Here is a 24,691-nt window from a genome sequence, read left to right on the forward strand (position 1 = left end):
TATGGATGGCCACTTAGAACTGGTGCAATTAGGTTTTTTTTTTTATTGCTTAGATTTGTGGACGAGCTCACAGCCCACCGCTATGGCTGCTTCAAAAGCGATTCGATTATAAAGTAAAGTTAACGATGACTTGTTTAATGGGAAAAAGTATGGACGTTTTAGTAATAAATAAAAAACTATTGGTATATTTACTAGCTCATTCTGGTGGGAATCGGAAGTTCGCTTAATTTTTTAGCCCTAACATTTAAACTTTTTTTTTTGGTAACTTCAGTAACCAGTAACCATTACTGGAGTCCATAGACATGTACAACGTAAATGCGCCACTCACCTTGAGATATAAGTTGTAAAGTGTCAGTGTAATTTTTTTTTTTTGTTGCTTAGTTGGGTAGACGTTCTCACAGCCCATCTGGTGTTAAGTGATTACTGGAGCCCATAGACATCTACAACGTAAATGCGCCACACACCTAGAGATATAAGTTCTAAGGTCTCAGTATAGTTACAACGGCTGCCCCACCCTTCAAACCGAAACGCATTACTGCTTCACGGCAGAAACAGGAGGGGCGGTGGTACCTACCCGTGCGGACTCACAAGAGGTCCTACCACCAGCAAAACCACCAGTAGGTATTCAGTTTACGGAGTGTCTTCGCGAGTGCTTCCACATTTCATTATGTTGGTTATACAAGTTATATACACGTATATGGAAAACGTTTTACAAGTCACGCTGATTGAGGTAACTTGGAAAGAATTGATGAGGATAGAACTCTAAAAATAGGTTTCAAGTGAAGAAGATCTAGATCTCGGGCTAAGAAGCTTTGGAGGGAATTAGTGAAGAGAGGCCTTAAACAAATGGAAAAAATTACATCCTAGCAGAGCGAAATAAAAAAAGGTAAGACGGGATCGGTCACTACTTAACAACGGAAAAGATTAAATAAATGGTAGACGTTTTGGTAAATTAATATAGGTGGTATATATGTGAGTTCCAATTTGGTAGTACAATTGGCCCTGCTGATGGGCGACGGTGACTATCAACCATCAGATGGGCCGTATCCTCGTTTGTCTACAACGAAAAATAAAAAAAAAGTAAAAATGTTAGAGCTGTAGATACGGTAACACAAAAAAAGTCATTTCAAAAAGGACCCGCATGTTCCATCGTCTAGCTCAAGACGAATATGTGACACAGGTCTATGTTTGTCAGGAATACATTTCTGAGGCAATCCGCAAGAAACTCTTACTATTACATACGAACTCAACGCTTTTTTCAACCAGAGTACTCCAGACTTTACTAATATTAGTTTTGTACTCGAAAATCAAACAGCGCGCAAGTTTTTACGCAGGGCATATAAACGTTCACGGCATTACTGTGAAAGCAGAAGGGCGGACCGCACGCGACCCTCTCGTGCAACTTACGAAAGTTACGAACGCGATTCATAAAATAAAATGCCTTCCTGGTGGGACTACCTGCAGTTCAATAGGCAGTACAACAACAAGAGAAACTTAGAGGAGGGCTTATTTCAGATCGCTTCGCAGACTTGCAATATTTTAGTGAAAGTCAATAATACAAACAATATTAATTTGACCAGGAATTCTAGTAGAAGTGACGAATATGGGTGTGCTGGTCCGCCTAAAGGGAAGAGTTCGATGCAGATCTGCGTTCCTAAGTTCAGAAAAAATTCAATAACTTCCGGCTGCAATCCTGGACTATCGGTAAGTTATATATTTTTCTAAACTTTGACAAAACCAAGATGATAAGTATTAAATAAGTATACCTAATCATAAGTATTTAAACACGGATATTTTTTTTAAAGCAAACGGTTTCGGGGTTTTGTCTTAGTGTGAGACGTTAAGCGGCAAACTTTATAATCAGTGACTTTATAAGTAATAACTTTCGTCATTATGTTAAAGATGCATAGGCGCGCGGGGCATGTGCAGTTCACATTCATTGTCGATCGGCATTAAACGATAACACATTCGCATCATTGCAAATATAAAGTGCACAGTAGCGTGTCGCGTGTGACGACAGAAGAAGAACAACAAACTGATTCGTTTTGAGGTACGTTTATTATTTAACAGCTTACCCGTTCTGTTGTTTATCATATTTGTGTTTTGTGGTGGCGTGCTGCTGTGCGATTGTGGGCAGTATATCGATTTTACTAGTTGGAAGACATAGCGGCCGCAGCAGACGACGTCGGGCCTCGCTGTCCGACCTTGCTCCAATTACTTACCGGCAAATCAAATAATTTCGATTGTTTTTTTTTTCTGTTTGGTAATTCATGAAAAACGTTCCGGCTAATTAACTTTATTTTTAATTTATTACATTTTTTTTCTATTGGGAGTCTGCACGGGTGGCTGTGGTCGTTTTGCTTCTGTTGGAAAACGTTGAAGCTCGGTGCAGACATTTGTAATAATGTAATGAAAACTTTTATTATTTCATCTCTTTTCACACCACTTTTATGAGCGCTAAAATCTCCTTTATTCTAATTATTGTTATGTCTACTGTTTAAAAAAAATTAAGCAGTTGAATATGTCAAAATCTTTACACATGGGCTGACGATCCAGCATTACAACCCACGGCTCAAATAAGTTACCAAAGAGCCAAGAAGTTTTGTTATAAATTCGAAAAAAACATCGAGTATAGACGATTTGACTTTAAATCGAAAAGCAGAAAAGTTTAATTTTCATGGATAATACGCTACACAATTTTAAATATCAATGTATGTTCTTAACATATAATTGTTTTATTAAATTTAATAGATTTAGAATTTATCTTTTATAGATAAGAACTTATCTTTGTTTTTGTTGAATTGTTACATACATTACATACAGTATTGTTCAATACCAATATTACCACGACTTTCACATTTAATTAGCTCCTGATATTTCGGCGTTATTCCAAGCGCCATGATCCTGAATAGACTAGTTTTTTTTACACAAACAAAGAGCAAGTTGTCATTCTAAAACTCGATTAGAACTAAATAACATAAGAATTTCATTTTAATACTGAGCTTTATCTGTATGTACTATTTATGCAAACGGAAAATTAAATGGGCACGTTTCGTAGTGCTTGTACGCTACTCTGAAATTGTGCTCTCAGCAAAACGATTCGGTTGAACCTAAAATGGGTTCGTATTGCTTGCAGCAATTTCGCTCCGAAATATTCCGGTGCTATGTAATGTAAATTCGGACTACACTTTTATGGCGTTCGACTTTGTGAAACTGTATACATATTTAAAACAATAGACTATATTTTGAACTTTTGAACTTTGATTCAGTTAAAACTTAAAATATTTATTGAGTCTAAAACGGCTGGAAAGAAGGAATAGACAAAGAAATGTGGTTTTGAGCCACAAAAGTCAAGCGTTGACAAACATTTACCAAGTAAGATTTTGAATGACATTTTTGTACTTTAACGTAGTTGTATCACTACATAGTATAAGACAAAGTCGCTTTCTCTGTCTCTATATCTGTCTGTCCCTATGTATGCTTAAATCTTTAAAACTACGCAACGGATTTTGATGCAGTTTTTTTTAATAGATAGAGTGATTGAAGAGGAATTTTTGTGTGTATAATAAAATCCATTAAATAGTGGAGAAATCAATAATAAATTACAGTTTCCGAAGCGAAGCGAGGGCGGGTCGCTAGTTACTACATATATTAACGAATACAGTTTCAAAATAGCCAAAATTTTCTTCTTATCAAGTACGTATGCTGTTATTGCCATTATTAGCAAAGACTTTATGTTATTATATATCCCTTTTTTTCCCGCTAAATTATCATTCTATCGTTTAATTATAATGATTCTTGAATTGGTCATATAGTTTCGAATCTTTCGATATATTATATTTATGGCATCCGGAATAATTATAATTTTGCGGGTTTGATTTTAATTACACAATATTATTCATCGTGGAAGTCAATCGTAAACATTTTCTTAAATACTTATTTCATTGAAAAGTTGGTATCCGCCTGCGGGATTCGAAAACCGTTGCATCGCTAGACACAAATGCACCGGACGTCTTATCCTTTAGGCCACGACGACTTCAATGTGTGTATGTGTATAAGATATTACTGGTAGGACGTCTTTTTAGCCCGCACGGGTATCAATATTTCTATCGTGAAGCTGTTGTTGTTGATGTCTATGGGCTCCTGAAGCTAAACCCATCTAAGTAATAAAAAAGTCACAAGAGATAGCATTAGCCAGTGATAAAATTCAATCAGGGTATCCCTTTTTAAACATAATCCAAATCCCGATATACCCATTCAAACTCAGTCTAATGTTTTCACCTCTATAAAGGCGAGTTTTTAAGTTATTGTTATGCTTACACACGTTCCGGCCTTCAGTTTTATAGACTATCTATAGTAAAGTAAAAAAAAGACACTCAAAATAATTAAAACATTAAAGTCACGAATGATGATTGTATCAAATAGAGTACTAGCGAATAGAGACTGTATTTGAACCATAAAAATTTGAATCAACTAATAAATTTTTATATCAATCTTTTAAATCAATTAATTAATTTTTATATCAATCTTTTAAATCAATTAATTAATTTTTATATCAATCTTTTAAATCAATTCATTTAATGAATTTATATCTTCTTTTTTTTTAATATACATATTTAACTGTAGAATAATTATTAAAAGTACTTTTACGACAGTCGTCGGTGAACACTAAAACTGTAACTGTAATTATGTGTTCAAAACGTCGCATATAATACACAATAATATAATGACAATAAAAATCCGAGATTAAACGCGTTAAAGTAACTTTCATGACGTTAACGATTCGCGGAAACAGAAGAAAATACTAAACTAGATTAATTATTATATTATTTTCGTCTTGCGTTTGAAATGGACATATCTCTCTTAGCTCATTGAAGACTATAGCTAGCCGCAGTGTCGCCGTCTGTTTGTGAGATAATCTTGAAGTGTCAATTGTGTTGGTAAATCTTGTTTTGCCGGCTTCATTTATTTGCGCGCATGACACGAAAATGGATAAAGTTTTGTAGAGCGGTACATATCTGAGAAAATTTAGGAATCAAATAATTAATGTTTTTTTTTCTAAGATGGGTGGAGGTGTTCATAACTCCCCTGGTATTCAGTGATCAACGAATATAGACATCTACAACGTAAATGCCGCCATCCGCCTTGAGACATGAGTTCTAAGGTCTCAGTTTAATTAGTACAACGACTACCCTTCAAAACGCACTACTGCTTCACGGCCTACCTACCCGTGCAGGCTCGCAAGACACCCTACCACCAGTAAAAAAGCATACTTATTAACTTACGACAAACCAAAGGTAATTTATCCAAAGCAATTAAAAACTCTTTGAAGGTGATCAACATTGACAAGCTAATTGCGGCCTGTCAATACGCCATTGCTTTAACGTCGGAATATTAATTGCATTAACCAATCGCGTGTTCACGGTGTTACATCGATTAACCCCCTTTCTATGGAATATTGCTTTGAGGTCGGCCTGCATTGTAAGTAATACGATGATTAAGCATTTTCATTGAAATTCAAACGAATTCTGACGTATTTTACGGCATACCAGTTTCGTTTGTGGATAAAAAATTCAAATTGGCTCGTGTAAATGTTAATTTTAATCCACGTACTATAATATTAGAAAAAAAAAAACAATATTCATCCATCAAGCCCAGTTGGATGCATTACAAAAAATCCATTATGCACTATACTCGTAAAGGGGATAGAGTTATGCATTTTGGATCCAAAGTTGGATACTCGATTATCGAATATACGTAGAAACTTAAAGGCGGCTGGGCTGATAGATCCAATTATGATAATTCAGAGTGAGATACTGTTATTGAAGCTGAAATGGGAATAAGCTGCTTCTTTGATGTGAACGGAAAATAGTACTGACTCTGCCCTTTGTCGACATGCTCTGCACGGCATTTTTTTTTTTTTGGTTCAGGAGGAAATCGCCGGACTTCCGCCCTTTTCTGGGGATACTGGGCGGGGTATGTCAGAGTCGAACTGACTAAAACCTCTTGTCGCTCAACAACCAACGTCCAAACCTCGCATGAGACAGAACTCATGACAAGGCAAAGGGGGGAAAGTGAAGCGTTTAGTGCGGAGCGCATCTCTCCCATCACCCTCCCCCTCGGGACGCCGGACTGGCGGTCGTCGGCGCCACGACCACCAGCCCTCTCGGTCGGCAGACTGTCCGAAGCCCGCCTAGATGGCGCCGGTTAGGGTGGGTTACCCTACGGAATACCCCGCTGGGCCAGAACCAGCGTGGGTCGAGGATAGCCGGCCTTCCATTACCCGGATGCTCTTGCGTAAAACGCGTGCAGAGCAGCTTGCACGTCGTCTTCTTAGGCCCCCCTCGCCGGTCCCCAGACCGACATGTGAGGGGGACCCGAAACAACGGCATAGCGAACAAATTTCTAAAACATGATTTTGAACGTAGAATACATAAAACTATCTAAGTAAATATATAATAAATGTACGTCTGAATTCAATTGTTACATTATGTATCGATTTAACTATATTAAGAACCAACTTCCATAGATTTCATATATATATTATAATCTATAATCTAATCTATAAATAGCAATAAATGAACTAACCTTATCTTTAGATGGACGTGCAGGGTTCAAATAATAAAACTCGAATGACGTCAATTGATTGACAAAAGCGTATTATTATCCTGTTTAATCTGAGAGACAAAAGGCTAAAATTAACTTAGACTGTTTTGAAATTAAACGAAAGACAGCTGCAGATGTTGTGCAGCGGCAACAATACGTTTGTGACGCAACATTTGTGTCATGTGTTTTCAGTGTTTTGAACAACTGCGCTTGGGTTCTGTGAAAATATATTATACACTAATCGTAACAAGGAGAAAGACAAAAAAATAAACAAATAGAAAATAGTAGCGGTTTGTGGAAAATTCAGATAAGAACGAGTTTAAATGCTGAACTTAATGAATAGCAGACGGGTCGTTATAAAATTCGTATTATTTGTTTAAATTATTTCACGACCGCAACTTTTATATATATTCCGAAATGTATGGAATTGTAGATATTTCTGAACATAACATTGAACAGACAAAGGTTCTGGCTCCGGTTGAGAATCGAGCCGAATCCTGGTATCTACAATGCTTACTAATTTACTACCTAATTGACAACCGCCGCCGCCGAGCAGGGGGTAGGGACCGGGGTCTTGTCCGTAACCCGGCCCCCTAAGAGCTTCGGGCTCCACCCGTTTTCAGCGGGAAGGAGCCTAGGCGTGGGGCGGCATGGTAAGCCGCGTTCCCCCGACCGCTCCGGGGGAAGGTGTAGCGCGGCGCTATCAATGCGGGCTCTTGGCCCGTCGACCGAGGGAAACGGCGGCCGCCGGTCCGGCGTCTGGGGGACGGCGGGATGGATGTAATATGCTCTGCGTAAACCCTGTCCCGCCGTCTTAACAGCTCCGACTGGGTTCCCACCCGGTCCGGGGTAGGGCGCCGGCTGTGAGCGGCAGGAGTTTTTAGTGAGGTTCAACTCCCACATACCGGATTCGGTGATTTTCTCCTGTGGAAAAAAAAAACCTAATTGACAAATAAGGCGATCAAGGATGCCTTAAATGCAATGTTAGCAATGTACAATAAAATCAAACCCGCAAAATTATAATTTGCGTAATTACTGGTGGTAGGACCTCTTGTGAGTCCTCACGGGTAGTTACCACCACCCTGCCTGTTTCTGCCGTGAAGCAGTAATGCGTTTCGGTAGGGTAGTCGTTGTACTAGTTAAACTGATAGGTGGGGCAGCCGTTTTAGGTGTACTGAGACCTTAGAACTCGTATCTCAAGGTGGGTGGGTGGCGGCATTTACGTTGTAAATGTCTATGGACTCCGGTAACCACTTAACAACAGGTGGGCTGTGAGCTCGTCCACCCATCTATGCAATAAAAAAATGTACATCACTTACTCTGTTTGTGAGACTGAATCTTCAACATTTACAGTAAAAATGAGTCGAATATACTCGCAATATTTCGTTTTCTCTGAAAATATTATTTCCAAGAAATTCGTTCTTTAGACGTTCCCTTCAATACTTCATTGTGACTCAGAAAATTCTCAGACATTTCGATAGGTAATTGACAGAAGGAAATAAGTCTCCACTAGCCAGGTTTATTGTCACAACAAATCACATGTAAGTGCTTTTTTTAATTTACCATGCAGAAAAGGTTTTTCTATCGAAACCGTATAAATAACTTTTATTTATCGCAACGGATATGTCCGTCAAAGTGTCTCCGGTAAATATGTTCTGAGAAAGGAAAATGCAGAGAGCTTTTTCGTCGCTCGAAACTTCAGCGGGCTTTTTTGTTTCGTTGCTAATGGACAGAATGAAAACGATGCTTTTTTATTTTTCTTTGTATAACTGTGTAATAAAAGGAGTGGGTTATTTTGTATACAGCGCTCTTGTTTACGCAGCTATTTGCAATGCATACGCTGGTAAAAAAATGAATGTTATAATTGTTAGTAATTTCAAAACTATAAGCACTTGTACGGGATATTTCGCAGAATAATTGACCTTTTATGTTCGCATTGAAGTATGTTCTTTTCCTTATTATATATAAATTCTAGGAAATTGTAGCGAATAAAACCAAAAAGACTTTTGTAGTGAATGTATGGTACGGTGTATTTCTTTATAGTTATGTAAATAGCTAAATAATATAATTTTAAACAAGAAATATTAACAAATTCGTCACATAAAAGCTGATTTATTAGATAGGGACGTACAGATCACAACATCCAAACAAATAACTTGTTGTTATAACATTGCCTTTGTCATTTATTCACTGCTCTATCAAATTACTGGTGGTAGGACCTCTTGTGAGTCCGCGCGGGTAGGTACCATCACCCTGCCTATTTCTGCCGTGAAGCAGTAATGCGTTTCGGTTTAAAGGGTGGAGCAGCCGTTGTAACTATACTTGAGACCTTAGAACTTATATCTCAAGGTGGGTAGCGCATTTACGTTGCAGATGTCTATGGGCTCCAGTAACCACTTAACACCAGGTGGGCTGTGAGCTCGTTCACTCATATAAGCAATGAAAAAAATATTTAAATATTAAAAAAAATCACATGTACGTTCTATTTATTACCTGCGACAACACTAATTGTATATTAGATGACCTAAACACATAACCGACTGATTAATACGAAATCTAAAACACAAAGGCATAATTATATATGAGCAAATAACGTATGCGAAAGCGGTAAGTGGGCCAAGCTAAATGAGCTAAGATAGAAGTGGAATCGGTACAAGGCCGCGATTTCTAGGTGCCTTTAAATAATTCAGCAGCTGCAGTATACATGAGGTATCATTTCTGAAACGCTTTGATTAGCTTGACCTGTATCTATTTAGGTAGCGAAATCATTCAACGTAACATCAAGAAAATTCCGAGTAACTTGAAAATTTCAACGGCTATCAAGAACCAATGATAATACACTGGTGATAATTAATAATGGTAATGATTAATATTGGTGGTGGTAAATAATTTACTGGTGGTAGGACCTCTTGTAAGTCCGCGCGGTAGGTACCACCACCTTGCCTATTTCTGCCGTGAAGCAGAAACGCGTTTCGGTTTGAGGGGTGGGGCAGCCGCTGTAACTGTACTGAGACCTTAGAACTTATATCTCAAGGCGGGTGCCGCATTTACGTGGTAGATATCTATGGGTTCCAGTAACCACTTAACATCTAAACAATACCTACCCGTGCGGACTCAAAAGAGGTCGTACCACCAGTGTGAGTGATGAGGCGTATTCTGAGCTTAATTGCAATTTTCTGGCTGGGTCAGCCGTTTGTATACAATACAATACAGACTTCGACTTATTGTCTCAAAGTGCGTGTTAGTATTCACGTTGTGATAGCAATAGATTACTTATCGATTTAATGCCAGATGAGCCATAAGATCTACCCATTTGCACCAATAAAATAAGCAAGCACACCTTGAAAAACGTCGCCCTTCGGGACAGAGCGGTTAAAACACTTTTATAGCTTAATGTCGCATTGTTTTCATAGCAGTCGTCCACTGCGATAATGAAAACTGTAAAGATTACGAATCGTCGGATTGTGTAAAATCAATATGCGATAAATGCTATGTTTAACCGTAAAAACGTCTTAGACATCACTTAGATTTTGTGCATATTTGAAAAAATATCTACAGCAAATTATTCATTGCTTAGCAAACCAAATAAACACAATAGATTTTCCACAACAGTGATTTCATTCAATCAATCCATAATGGAAAATACAGGTTTAAAAAACCGTAACACACGATAAACATCAAACATGAAACTGTTTATTCGAGAATCAAAATCTGAGTTTACTGACCTCGGGAATCTAATGTTTGTCTCCGACTCCTGACCTGAAGTATCCTTAATAATATGAATGAGTTCATTGACTTTTGTCTTTCAATAGAGCGGGGACTAATGTTTTTTTTGTGCCATAGAATTTTGTTACCGGAAATTCGGTTTATTCTAAACATGGTAAACATGGTCATAAATTTGTATTAGATGGAAACCGTTGTGGAATAACAGTGGGTTCATTGTATGATTCATTGTGTATTCATTGCTTATAAAGTTTATGTTAAAATTATGTTATCATTTGTCAGACTGACTCGGTGGTGTAGTAGTTAGCGGGCCTTAATGTTGCGCCGAAGGTCGCGGGTTCGATTCCCACGTCAGGCAAACATTTTGTGATGAACAGGTTTGTTTGTTCTTTGTCCAGGTGTTTATTATCTATATATGTATAATATATATTGAAAAGTATACGGATAGGTTTATCAGTCTCTGATACCCATAACATAGGGAATTCTAAATTGGAGCGGTCATCCGTAGGTGATTTTTTATTACTTTTTATTAATATTATTATTTATTTCTCGATTAATGTAGAGTAGGCTAGTTGGAATACAAACTTAAACTTAAAGCGCAAATTATTATTTTTACGAAATTTCCCGTGTTCAGAATTGCTACAAGTACTTTGTCGGCTGTTGCTATATTTATTCAGGGTCTGAAGTACCCATTCCTAAAGTCTATATACTGACTGCCTTAGAGTGGCTGTCTTCTGTTTCGGGAATGATGTCTTTACACATATAAAGTGGTCAATAATTAAAATTATAGTGAACAAAAGTCTATAAAAGTTCAGTCATCAATCTATCTCTTCATAATGAATCCTAAAAGAAAACGGTCATATTCGAAATTTTAGAATGTAAATTATGGTAATGTAAAATCGTACATAATTTCTTATGTTTTTTTTATTATTTTATTACTTATGGGTGGAAGAGCTCGCAGTCCACCTGGTTGTTAAGTGGTTATTGGAGCCCATAGACGTCTGTCACAGCGTAAATGCACCACCCACCTTGAGATATTAGTTCTAAGGTCTCAAGTATAGTTACAACGGCTGCCCTACCCTTCAAACCGAAACGCATTACTGCTTTACAGCAGAAATAGGCAGGGTGGTGGTACCTACCTGCGCGGACTCACAAGAGGCCCTACCACCAGTAAATAGGCCCCAACTAGGCCCCAACGCGTGACACTTTTTGATTCAGGTAGATATTTTATGACGAATATAAAATATCCCTTATAACCGAAAATATAATGGAATGTTTCGTTACTGCAAAAAGCGCGGCACTAATAATCTTTCACTTAGGTAATAAAATATAATTTCTTTCCTTGAAAATGGGTCCTCAAAAGCTTGCAATGTCCAAGGACGCATGGACTTGAGCAGAATATTGTCACGCGATATTTACAACATGTAGAATGTCAAGGCGATTTCAAGAAGAGTAAAGTATAGTTAGACTATTTGTACTTTTTTTTTCTTTCTGCAGGCGATGGGTATAAAATCACACAGCCCACCCGATGGAAAGTTGTCATAAAAAAACTACAACGGCTAGCAAACAATATTTACAGAAACGGGTTTTATTTTACTACACGATGCTATTCATCGTAGAAATCACGTAAATGCATTACTAAATATGCGTACTCAAATTACTTAAGCAAAAAAAAAAAAAGCACCGGTCGCCTTACTCATTGAGCCACGGACGCTTCTAAAGTTGGAAAAAGTAAAAATGTTTATTTACCGAACGATAAATGTAAACTTCGATTATAATGATAATTTATTGAAGGTCTGTCCGACTGCACGATGCTCGCTTTTACAATTAGGACCGTTGATCACGCTATTTCGCCATTAAGCAAAGTACTATCATCACATTTACAGTTTTTCCAGAAGCGTGATAGATGCTTCGTAGCATTCTCGCTGCGGTCGGTTACGGAAGTCGTAGGCGACTCTACGAAAATGCTACGAGCTCGGCAAATGTCCGTATTCGAAGCGTTGAAGTGTATAGAATATATACGTCGAGTACTCCTCTTTTTTATATGTATTAGATTGAATGAACGTTAGTATATTATAACGTATTTTAGAAATGCACTTTGTGTACCTAAAAATAATTACAGATAAAATTTCGGTATATAATTGAAACTATGAGAATTGGAATAGTTAATTTATATTTTTTGCGTAGCATTCGTAATGGAATTGAATTTCTTCAACTTTTACTTTGAACTAGAATATCACGTAATTTTTTTATAGTACAATAAAAGTTACATTGTCCGGGCGCATAGAATTTATCCAGTGAATTTCCGACGCTAGCCGGAATGGAATTGAATTGAATCTATGCATTTGTTTCGCTGATTTGTAGACGAATTTGATTTAATCAGATAAAAACTGGCCATAAACTAACATCACCATAATCTAAAGCTTTTCTTTATATTAATAGGCGTTATTATGAAGCTACAATTCAAATTTCTTGTTTATTAGCTAGTGCGTCTTCAAAGTAGACCAATAGCTGAGAACACAGTTGGGAATACTTTTATACTTATCTTGATTAGTGCAAACTTTTATTTACATCTTGATAATAATATATGAGTATAATATTTAATTTCGAAATTGAAACAAAAATATTTCGAGCATACCTACATTCCTCTTTCACAATAGAAAATTGAAACGCGTCGCACAATCAATGGATATCGGGGATTCGAAGATAAAATATTGAATTTCATTTAAGGCTACCCAAGCATTCTGGTTGTAAATTAATATTTGATAACAGAGGGTTCGTGCGATATCACATTTTGAAATTGATAATTAATCTTCACGTAAGATAATTGGGAGTTTGACTTCGGAATTTCGTTGAGCTGGCCAAAATTTTATGTGTATGAAATATAATTTTGTACGATGTCAATAAAGAAAGCCATTGATCATATTTTTTGTACACAGCGTACCTCTACCCTGACTTCTAATACACCCTACCATCTGATTAAAATTTTATTTAAATTAATATTTGAAATTGGGTACCACATTTACCGGTCTTTGTGCTATGCAACATGTGCATCTATTCCGAACAATATACGTTCATTGTACAGCATGTCGAAAATGAGTTTTGTTTTGAAGGGTGGGGCAGCCATTGTAACTACTTGTATTTTAAGTCGTCGTGGCCTAACGGATAAGATGTCCAATGCATTTGTGTTGAGCGATGCACCGGTGTTCGAATCTCAGGCGGGTACCAATTTTTCTAATGAAATACGTACTCGACAAATGTTCACGATTGACTTCCACGGTGAAGGAATAACATTGTGTAATAAAAATGAAACCAGCAAAATTGTAATTTGCGTAATTACTGGTGGTAGGACCTCTTGTGAGTCCGCGTGCGTGGGTTCCACTACTTTGCCTATTTCTGCCGTGAAGCAGTAATGCGTTTCGGTTTGAAGGGTGGGGCAGCCGTTGTAACTATACTTGAGACCTTACAACTTATATCTCAAGGTGAGTGGCGCATTTACGTTGTAGATGTCTATGGGCGAACTTCCGATTCCCGCCAGAATGAGCTAATAAATATACCAATAGTTTATTTATTTATTACTGAAACGTCCATACTTTTTCCCATTAAACAAGTAATCGTTAACTTTACTTTATAATCGAATCGCTTTTGAAACAGCCATAGCGGTTTCGAATAAAACATTTTATCTCGCTATATCTTTAGAGATACCCCGAGTTATACGGCGCACAGTAAAACGAGCAATAACCGCAAAATGACACTGCAAAAGGCTCGTCCACATTGAACTTCAGGTCTCTTTTTTTTTCTCGTCTTTCTCTCGTTCTTTTTTCTCTCGTCTCACAAGAGGTCCTACCACCAGTAATTACGCAAATTATAATTTTTGCGGGTTTGATTTTTATTACACGATGTTATTCCTTCACCGTGGAAGTCAATCGTGAACATTTGTCGAGTACGTATTTCATTAGAAAAATTGGTATCCACCTGGGATTCGAACATCGGTGCATCGCTCAACTCGAATACACCGGACGTCTTATCCTTTAGGCCACGACGAATTCAAATACGCCCTGTTATGAAGCAGTCATACATTCCGATTTCAAGGGTAGCATTATAATATACAATTAAGGGTCATCTCTCAAAATGGAAGGTGACATTCACTTAGTTGTGTGTGGTAGAGTGTATGGAGCCCGGCAACCACTTAGCGACAGATGGCCGTATGTTTGTGCAAGAGAAGGCAGACGGATGAGGCCAATCGCAAAATACCGAGGAACGTGCTTTGGAAAATTATGAACTGTATTGCTTTACGTGAATTCACTTTTTATTGTATGCAGCGGCTTGGCTCTACCCCTGGCATTGCTGAAGTCCATGTGCGACGGTAACCACTCACCATCAGGTGGGCCGTATGCTCGTCTGCCTACAAGGGCTATAAAAAATTAAAAAAAAATTTTTTATTAGTTATATTTCTACTTAGATATATAGTTTGTACGAAGTGTAGACGAACCCTTAACCTTTTATACGTGATACAGGTAGGTACTCCAGAGACCGTGTGCCATTATAAAATTGCAGTGCATAAATTTTTACTCAAACCTTTCACGTTTAATCGAAATTCTAAGTAGTCTTTTATAGTTAGTTTACTGTTTAAAATGCACTTAGGCTAATTAAAACGAAAGCATCTGTCTCGGATTTAATTAAGTTCTTCGTAGATATACTGTACCTACTGTTTCGTTAGTTTTTTTTGATTATAAATGCAATTTAATGTTATCGATTCTAGAAAAGGGCGTTCGACAAACAATTAAGAAGAAGAAGAGGGATACAAAAATATTATGTAAAAGACTTTAGAAGCTTGAGTCGTTTTTGTTTTGTTCAAGGAAAGCAATTTATTTATTTTAAAAAAAATACTTGTTTTTATTGCTACGATTGGTAGACGAGCTCCCGGCCCAACTAAAGTTAAGTGGTCACCGGTGCTCATAGACAAAGATGTACCTAAATGTTGCCCCCCACTTTGAAACATGAGCTCTAAATTAATTTTATTAATTTCTACAGTATAACGGTTGCTACACCCTTTAAGCAGAAACGCATTACTACCTCACGGCAGAAATAGGTAGAGTGGTGGCGGAACCTACCTGTTTGGCTTCCCTAGACGCTTGCTACCAATGGAATAACTAGTAAAACACTGACGTTTCTAAATTTCTAAAAATAAACTTAAAACTTACTTTGTACGTAAATTAAGCTAATACATCCTCTTCCTACATCGATCATTTAGTTTTACGATCAAAGCCCTCCTCCCGATCCCATAGAGGCTGCTTTAAGTAGGTTTTTTTTTTTTATTGCTTAGATGGGTGGACGAGCTCACAGCCCACCTGGTGTTAAGTGGTTACTGGAGCCCATAGACATCTACAATGTAAATGCGCTACCCACCTTGAGATATAAGTTCTAAGGTCTCAGTATAGTTACAACGGCTGCCCTACCCTTCAAACCGAAACGCATTACTGCTTCACGGTAGAAATAGGCAGAGCGTGGTACCTGCCCGCGCGGACTCACAAGAAGTCCTTTTTTTTTTTTTTTTTTTTTTTTTTTCACAAGAAGTCCTACCACCAGTAAAAACTGGACACACACAGTAGGAACTGTGATCTACCATTTTATTAATCACAATACGTCTATTTACCAGTTACGGCACAGCGACAGTATGCTAATAACATTTCACGACTTCACGTGTGTAGCAAATGACTGAGCTCACAAACCGAGGTCGGAGGTCGGTCACTCGGATATTTGCCTAATTTTGTTATTACAACCGTTGCCATGGTAACGGGCGTGGCTTTGATGTAGTCGGGGTCTCTTGAAATTCGTAGGAAAAATATATGTACTCATTTTTGCGAATGCCTAGAACAGCGGTTTATTGTATTACTGTTTTCTCTCTTGAACCCTCAACTCTTGAACCCTGCCTGTTGTGTTGAGCGGAACTTGATCTTTTGAAATCAGATAAAACAGACGATGCGTGTAATTATTCATATAAAAACTTCTGGGATTTATATAGATATTTATATAATATCAAATATGAAATTTTAAGATTGGTAAATATTGAAAAATCAAAAATTAATTTACATATATAGTTTTTGAGTCAGAGTTTCTTGAGCTTTGAAAACTTTTTTGGTATAAACAAAAAACCTTCAAGACTATTTAATAATAGAATTCTATGTTTATGAAATCAGAATTCTAACTGCCCAACTCTCAATTCCTATTTGAGGTACATATTCTGCCTATTCCGGCAGCGAAGCGATTATATATTAGTTTGTTTTAGTTTGATGGGTGAATCTTATGTCTGACGGTGGGTAGCAGTGTCTATTTGTGATATCACCGGGCATGCCATCATGCAATTAGCATCAGACGGTCCGCTGGTAGGCAGCGGCCTGGCTCTGCCCGTGGAATTGCGTCGGTGACTCTTTCTATATCAGTTCGTCCGCCTACAAAGGCAATCATCACTGGTGGTAGGACCTCTTGTGAGTCCGCACGGGTAGGTATCCCTACCCTGCCTATTTCTGCCGTGAAGCAGTAATGCGTATCGGTTTGAAGGGTGGGGCAGCCGTTGTAACCATACTGAGACCTTAGAACTTATATCTCAAGGTGAGTGGCGCATTAACGTTGTAGATGTCTATGGGCTCCAGTAACCACTTAACACCAGGTGGACAGTGAGCTAGTTCAACCATCTAAGCAATAAAAAAAAGCAATCAACAAAGTTAATTTTCCCATCTTGGATGGTAAAAAATCTTGATCCGATCAGCACTTTTAGCTTTAATTTCGCATCTGACCTTTAACGTGAATCGACCCTACCCTTTTACTATATGTCATAAGTATTTTCTTTCTAGCACACATACTAATTTTTGTAGTAAATTATTTAACTTATAAGATTAGAAAGGATGATTAGAAAGCCCACTCACATAAGCTTGCTAAACATCTAATGGACAACCAAATGACTACAAGAAGACTTAGGAGAGTGACTCAAGATTTACTAGATCCACTGTAAATTGATTGAGATAGACACGTGCATGCACCTCCTTCTTCTTCTTTGTCGTTTCCTCATTACTGAGGGTCGTGACCACCTTGGTCCAGTTTTTGCACCGGCTTCCTCCAATGTTGCCTGCATTCGGCCTGCTTAATGGCGCCCGGGACGCTGGTGTTTGTGGTATCCTTGACAATGTCCTGGTTGGCAATCTTCCTCGACTTCTCTTTCCTTTCACGTGACCTACAACTATTAATTTTTCCAAGTTCTCAGGATTTTGTCGGGCCACGTGTCCGAAGTACTTGAGGAGACGCTGCATACAGATTGTGGATAGACGGGTCTTGACGTTTAGCTCCTCTAGAATTGACATATTTGTTCCGCGCTCCGTCCATGATATGCCCAACATTTTGCACCAACACTACATTTCAATGCGTCAATTCTCGATCGGGTACCTCCTATGAAATTGTTTTTCTCAAAACTACAGTTGAATGTCCAAAGAGAGCTTACAGTTTAGAGAAAAAAAGTAGCCTCAGCTAAAGTATCGAAGCAAGTAAATGATGATCTATTTTTTTTTTTATTTTTTTTTTTTATTGCTTAGATGTGTGGACGAGCTTACAGCCCACCTGGTGTTAAGTGGTTACTGGAGCCCATAGACATCTACAATGTAAATGCGCCACCCACCTTGAGATATAAGTTCTAAGGTCTCAGTATAGTTACAACGGCTGCCCCACCCTTCAAACCGAAACGCATTACTGCTTCACGGCAGAAATAGGCAGGGCGGTGGTACCTACCCGCGCGGACTCACAACAGGTCCCACCACCAGTAAAATCAGTTAGTAAAATTTTTCAGTTTGTACTAGTAAACAAATGTCTATATAAAATGTCACAGGTCACCGATTAAACGTAAAAGTTTTACTGTACGCCGTAAACCGCACAAGTATTATACGGATATTTACTAAATCGAGTTGCTTTTTATTTCGTGAGCAAAATTTTTATGTTACTCCACGCTGCTAGATAAACATGAAACGTATCTTGCTACCGGATCGTTAAACGGACGTCGAAGAGAAAGCTATTTGAAATATATGTAGTTCCGAACAAAAACTTTCGTAATATATATCTCCGGTTAAAAAATGTATTTAATAAGAATGTATTTTTATGTATTTCTCCTCTATATGTTCTTAACTCATTCGTCTGATTGTTATAAAACTTGGTACCTACAGTTCCGATTGGTATCCTTGGAAAAGTTTTTGTTATTGTACTTTCAATGTATGGCAGGTGGAGTTTGATTAGTTCCAAGAAACGTAGTCACAGTACTGCGTCACTGGCTTCGGTCAATTGTTAGCTTGTATCGAATTTACATATCTGTACTGTGTGCTTAATACGGGTTTTTTAACGTTCTCGATAGCGTAAAAGTTAACTCAAGTTTGTATGCAATTGGAACAGCGCCCCTAGCGGCAAACGTAGACAAACGTTCCAACCCCATAAAAATTTTAGTTAACTTTAACGCTAAAAACACTGTTTGTGCAATTGTTGGCCATCCTAAGAACCGATAACCCATCGTAGACCCCGAGGTTCCGAACGATACGTGAATGGGTCTGTCGATAGCCTGAACGATCCTCTTCTGTATAAGCGAAATGGAAGTAGCTGTTATTCTAGAGTTCAGACCCAGAGACGGGAGCAGAGCTTCAGGTGAGACCTAGCCTGTGCTCTGTAAAGCATAAATCTTTGTCCACGCTTAAATCATAAATCCAGATACCTGATATTCGAAGTTTGAATAAGTATCTACCTGTTCTTATCCTGCATATTTATTTCCGCTGTACATAGCAAATCTAAGGTAATCCAGTCGTTGAATCTGTAGCAGTCAATATTATTTATATATAGCTTTACACTTTGTGATATAAGAAGATAAGTGTAGAATTCTTCAGACGTTTACTTGGTAGAAAGTCGATTTTAATGATTGTAAAGTACCTAATGTTTACGATTTTGGAGACGCGTGAAGTTCTCGACCTTTGACTTTGTTCTACAATCAAGTATAGATCAAGGACTGGCTGTTGTTTAGACAGTAGTTTGATTTCTGACATTCTGAGTGGAAGCACAAATGTTTCCTTTCTGATTAAATTTAAAACAACAGTAAACGGTTCCATATTGTACGAGCGGTACTTCTACGTAATCAAAATTGTATTTATTACAAATCTGAGCTACTTTTTTACTGTTTTTTATACTGACAACGTCATTTGTGAGAAGAGGAATGACACGAATTTCATTGACGTAGCATTGGCGTAGCAGTAGTAAATATCTTAAATATTCTGCCTAAAATTAAAAATAAATATTGATATCTATACTAATATTATAAAGAGGAAAGATTTGTTTGTTTGTTTGTTTGTTTGTTTCGAATAGGCTCCGAAACTACTGGACCGATTTGAAAAATTCTTTTTCCATTAGAAGCCGACATTGTCCCTGATGAACATAGGCTACTTTAAAAAAAAAAAAATTATTTTATTTTTTTGGTTTCTTGTGTGTTTTAATGTTTCCGAAGTGAAGCGAGGGCGGGTCGCTAGTTATAAATATTTTCATAATATACAATAATATAAGCTGAGTCGATAGAAAAACAGTTTCCTAGAAGGTCGGGAAATGTCTTAAAAGTCACTGGAGAAATATGTCGTTTTTCAATGTTACACTTTTTTAGGTGTAGACTTCAGCCCGCAAACATATCATAAAGTGCGATAAGGTACTCCGTTCCAAAAATTGTGAGTAAAATAAACAAGAAAACCTCAAGGAATTTTTATATGCATAATATGAATACGAAATACAAAATCTACCTACAAAACATCAAAACAATAGTCTCAATTTAAACTAAATTAAAGACTAGAGTATGCAAGCATTCGTTTGTAATTAGTTTATTTCAAGGCAACTAACCAAATCGGGCTTGTTCTAGATTTGAAATTTGTTCGTGAATACTCTGAACGTAAGAGTATGTGCACGTGTAATTAATTCTCACATTTTGCATTAATGATTTGACTTTGCAAGCGTTTAATTTATAAGTAATAATACTCTACATTATAATTATAGATAGAAACATACGAGAGCTCAACTAAATTCATATGTGTGTATTGAGTTTCACTTTGTGTTCTTATGTATTACATAATATATAAAAATAAAAAATCGATGTGGATGGGTTCTCCCCTATCGATTCCGAGACGGCTGGACCGATTAGGATGAAATTTTCAGTGAATCTCTAGATTGGTCTGTGGTAGCGATAGCCAAAGATCGGCCAACAAAACGAGCTGGATTTTAATAGTGCTTATAACGTTAGATAAACTTTTGTTTTCTAACATTTAATAAGATGCATAAATGTTGAAATATCGTAAAAATAAATAAACTCTACTCGTCAACAAACTGACGGAACTTTGAAATTACTTAATCTGTTGTCAGAGTAAAATATTCGGTTCTTAAATTTTATTGGAACTGTTCGTGAGCCTAAAAATGTACAACTAGTTTTAGATCAATCGTTTTATGTAATACCTTTAACATTTTTGGGCACACTAGAGATTTTGTCACTATTTTAGCTGCCTATCTGGCTATATAGGTAGGTAGATACCTATTTTTTTTATGTAGATACGAATTTTTCCGTAACATACGAATTTCTCGTGCAAGATTTTGGAACAACAATCGATCCGGTCATTCGGCGCCAGTTGTCTCCTCACTGTCTTCATATTGTCATAAAATGTCAAAGATCTTAATACGCGTCTACGATTGTGTATCAACTAAGATTCGAACGATCGTATGTGTATTTTTCTTAAACTATAAGACTAATGAGCTCAAAGGCGTGCATGATATACATTAGGTATAAAATATCAGCAATAAATATAATTATAATAATAATTATTAAGAGAAATCAAAATCTTGTATAGCGTTTATCGTATTTATTCAGAGTGCTGAATATTAGAGCAAAATAAATAACTAAAAAGAGGGATAACTAACATCCCAAATAATCGAATGTAAGTAGTACACAATGATGTCGTCGTGGCCTAAAGGATAAGACGTCCGGTGCATTCGTGTTGAGCGATGCACCGGTTTTCGAATCTCAGGCGGGTACCAATTTTTCTAATGAAATACGTACTCGACGAATGTTCACGATTGACTTCCACGGTGAAGGAATAACATCGTGTAATAAAAATCAAACCTGCAAAATTATAATTTGCGTAATTACTGGTGGTAGGACCTCTTGAGAGTCTGCACGAGTAGGTACCACCAACCTGCCTATTTCTGCCGTGAAGCAGTAATGCGTTTCGGTTTGAAGGGTGGGCCAGCCGTTGTAACTACACTGAGACCTTAGAACTTATATCACAAGGTGGGTGACGCATTTACGTTGTAGATATCTATGGGCTCCAGAAACCACTTAACACCAGGTGGGCTGTGAGCTCGTCCAAACATCTAAGCAATAAGCAATAAAAATAAATAAATAAAACACAACTAAGAAAGTGTAATTTAGTTTTTCGTTTATAATTATCGACGTCTTCAATTCTGCCGTAAGTCACATTATAGAATTGCACTATTTTGCTTTAAATGTGACGAGGTTTTCGCGAACAGCCAGATATTAAGTGTGTGCCGAAGTCGAAGCTCGCAAACATGGCAAGCTTTCACTTTGTCCCCACATTTCACCTGGGTCGGGTGAGTTCTGTCTCATCTGTGGCATCCCATACGGTTTGTTGAGCGAAATGAGATTTTTTTTTGTGTTTCAACTCCCACATGAGTATGGCTCTAATAAATAATGAAAAAAAACTCCCAAAAGTGCCACCTACCGTCTCCACCGTGTAGTCGGGATTGAGCGATTTCCTCCTGACCTAAAAAAAAGATATCACAAGAATCAGCTCTATTATAACGGCTTCACGGCAGAAATAGACAGGGTGGTGATTTTTTTTTTTTTATTGCCCTTGTAGGCAGACGAGCATACGGCCCACCTGATGGTGAGTGGCTACCGTCGCCCATGGACTTCAGCAATGCCAGGAGCAGAGCCAAGCCGCTGCCTACCGCGGACTCACAAGAGGTCCTACCACCAGTAATTACGCAAATTAGTAAGTATCTACAGTCGGCATCGCTGCGCCACTTTGAGAAGGCGGCACGACATGAGAACCCTCTTGTTGTGGCCGCCGGAAACTACATACCCGATCCTGTAGACCGTTTGGTAAACCGTCGACGTCGCCCAAAGCACGTCATCACGGATCCTCCTGATCCATTAACGGTGCTTTTAGGCAATACAAGCACCGGTCACCGTCCTCGCCGAACCCGTCGCTTGCGACGAAGGGCTCGACGAGCGAATTAACCCACAGACACAGCCCACTGAGTTTCTCGCCGGATCTTCTCAGTGGGTCGCGCTTCCGATCCGGTGGTAGATTCTGCGAAGCACTGCTCTTGCTAGGGCGGTATTAGCAATTCTCCGGTTTGAGCCCCGCGAGCTCACCTACACAAGCTAGGGTACGCTGAAGTAGCCTCTCAAGGCTATCAGCATAGGTAGGAAAAAAAAAAAAAAAATACGCAAATTATAATTTTGCGGGTTTGATTTTTAGTACCCGATTTTATCCCTTCACCATGGAAGTCAATCGTGAACATTAAGTGCGTATTTCATCAGAAAAATTGGTACCCGCCTGCGGGATTCGAACACCGTTGCATCGCTAGATACGAATGCACCGGACGTCTTATCCTTTAGGCCACGATGACTTTTAATTCGAGTCTTCAGTGATATCGATACCAAAATTCTCGCTATTTCAATATTTATTTAGACTAAATATGAAACACGTTTATAATTTAATAGCATCTTGTATCGTCGTTCGTTGTACATGATTGTGCACTTAAATCGATGCCTTTCGGAAGCGGATGAAGAATAAAGTGCAAACTTCGGGTTAACCGCGTACAAGCAAGGAATTGGGTCGACTCGATATTCGTTTCAGAAATATTTCATGTTGCTTAGAAAGTTATATGTTTGTACTTATTTCTCTTTTATCTTCTTGGTCTAAATAGTCGGTGTACCGACAGTTAGTTATCATCCATGTTTTCGGGGTCGAGCGACGTGGTTTCGATTCCCACGTCATGCACATATTTATTTGTATGATGAACAGGTGTGTTTGCTCTTTTGTCTAGGTGTTTAATATCTATATATGTATTTATTTACGCGTATATGAGTTTGTTTATCAGTCTCTATATTTCATAGTACAGGAAATTCTAGATCGGGACCAGATGATGACTAAAAAATATGGGGAAATTATCTCAAATAAACTTCTAAGAGCATTTCTCATGGACCACACGGTACAAACACTTGGTATTTTATTTGACCTGACGCTCCACCGGTTTTTAATTGTCGACTTAACGGTATAGACATCACAATATTAATGGTACCTACCATCCGTTTTAACAGACATGAAGTTTAAGTCTTGCCAATTGTTATAGTATTAAAGTACTCTAACTCTTCAAACGAGTGCAATACACAGTTTACGAGAAAAAGTCAATAAAACTAGTCCCTTTTCGTCTCTTTATTAACTGTCGTATTATAAGTCCTGGCCATCATTTAATCATGAATCGCAACTGTGTTCTATGAATTTGTAAATGTTTTTAGTCTGCAATGTGTTTTCAATAAACTAAGTCTGAAGTCACTCCGTGTACTTCAATATTTGCATAACCTACTCGCTCTCAAAGACCGCCTCGACGTTCAAGATTGTACGGCATTGTTATTTTCCTGGCAAATTGGTATGTAGGTACGGGAAAGTCGCCCTAACGCTTTAATGTTCTGCTAGTATTATTATTACAGTGAAAATGTTTTGTCACAGTGTTATTTCGTGAGTTGCCGTGTCCACACGACGAGGTTGTTTTGGTTATAATAATGCGGCTTAATATTTTATTCATAATGGCTAGTCGTTTATGCTTGTCATAAGCTTTACCGTACAATTATTTCGATTTCATTATCCGTAATGGTCGACTTACACTTTCAGTAATTAAAGCGTTAACTAAAAATTTTGGCAAAACTGAAGGTAAGTTGTTGGTGTTTTCTTCGGTTTTCGTAAATCGTATAGGTACATAATTAAAACTACATAATTTTACAGTTTAATTTAATAATATCATTTCATTATTTCCGACGTTTCGAACATCGTTTTCATAGTCACGGATTAAGATATTATTTTATTTGTCTATAAAAATTAGAAACATATAAAAATATCTATTTGATTAAGTACTGCAGTTAGCAATATATTCAAATGTGGACGAATAACATTTTAATCGTCCGTGAATGACACGAAAACGGTGAGATATTCGAAGTTGGAGATAACAAAATAATAATAGAAACGTAAGATTAAACGCGTTAAAGTATATAGTTGTAGGTTATTTG

The 24,691-nt window shown here is 37.7% G+C and overlaps 1 protein-coding gene across 2 annotated transcripts in view; it reads left to right on the forward strand.

Moving 5' to 3' along the window:
• Positions 1-1,354: 1,354 nt before the first annotated feature.
• The window catches only part of LOC114250999 (5'-3' exonuclease PLD3), a 73,455-nt gene continuing 50,118 nt past the window's right edge, over positions 1,355-24,691 (forward strand). The window contains exon 1 of one of the 2 annotated variants that reach the window (XM_028185142.2): positions 1,355-1,704. In XM_028185142.2, coding sequence (XP_028040943.2) covers positions 1,438-1,704 — 267 coding nt within the window. In that variant the 5' untranslated portion in view covers positions 1,355-1,437. Of the gene's footprint in view, positions 1,705-1,898; positions 2,051-24,691 lie in introns of those variants that run through there. The other variant, XM_028185144.2, reaches the window with a different exon arrangement.

Source organism: Bombyx mandarina, chromosome 23 (genome assembly GCF_030267445.1).
Source record: "Bombyx mandarina strain Sakado chromosome 23, ASM3026744v2".
NCBI classification, from domain to species: Eukaryota; Metazoa; Arthropoda; class Insecta; order Lepidoptera; family Bombycidae; genus Bombyx; species Bombyx mandarina.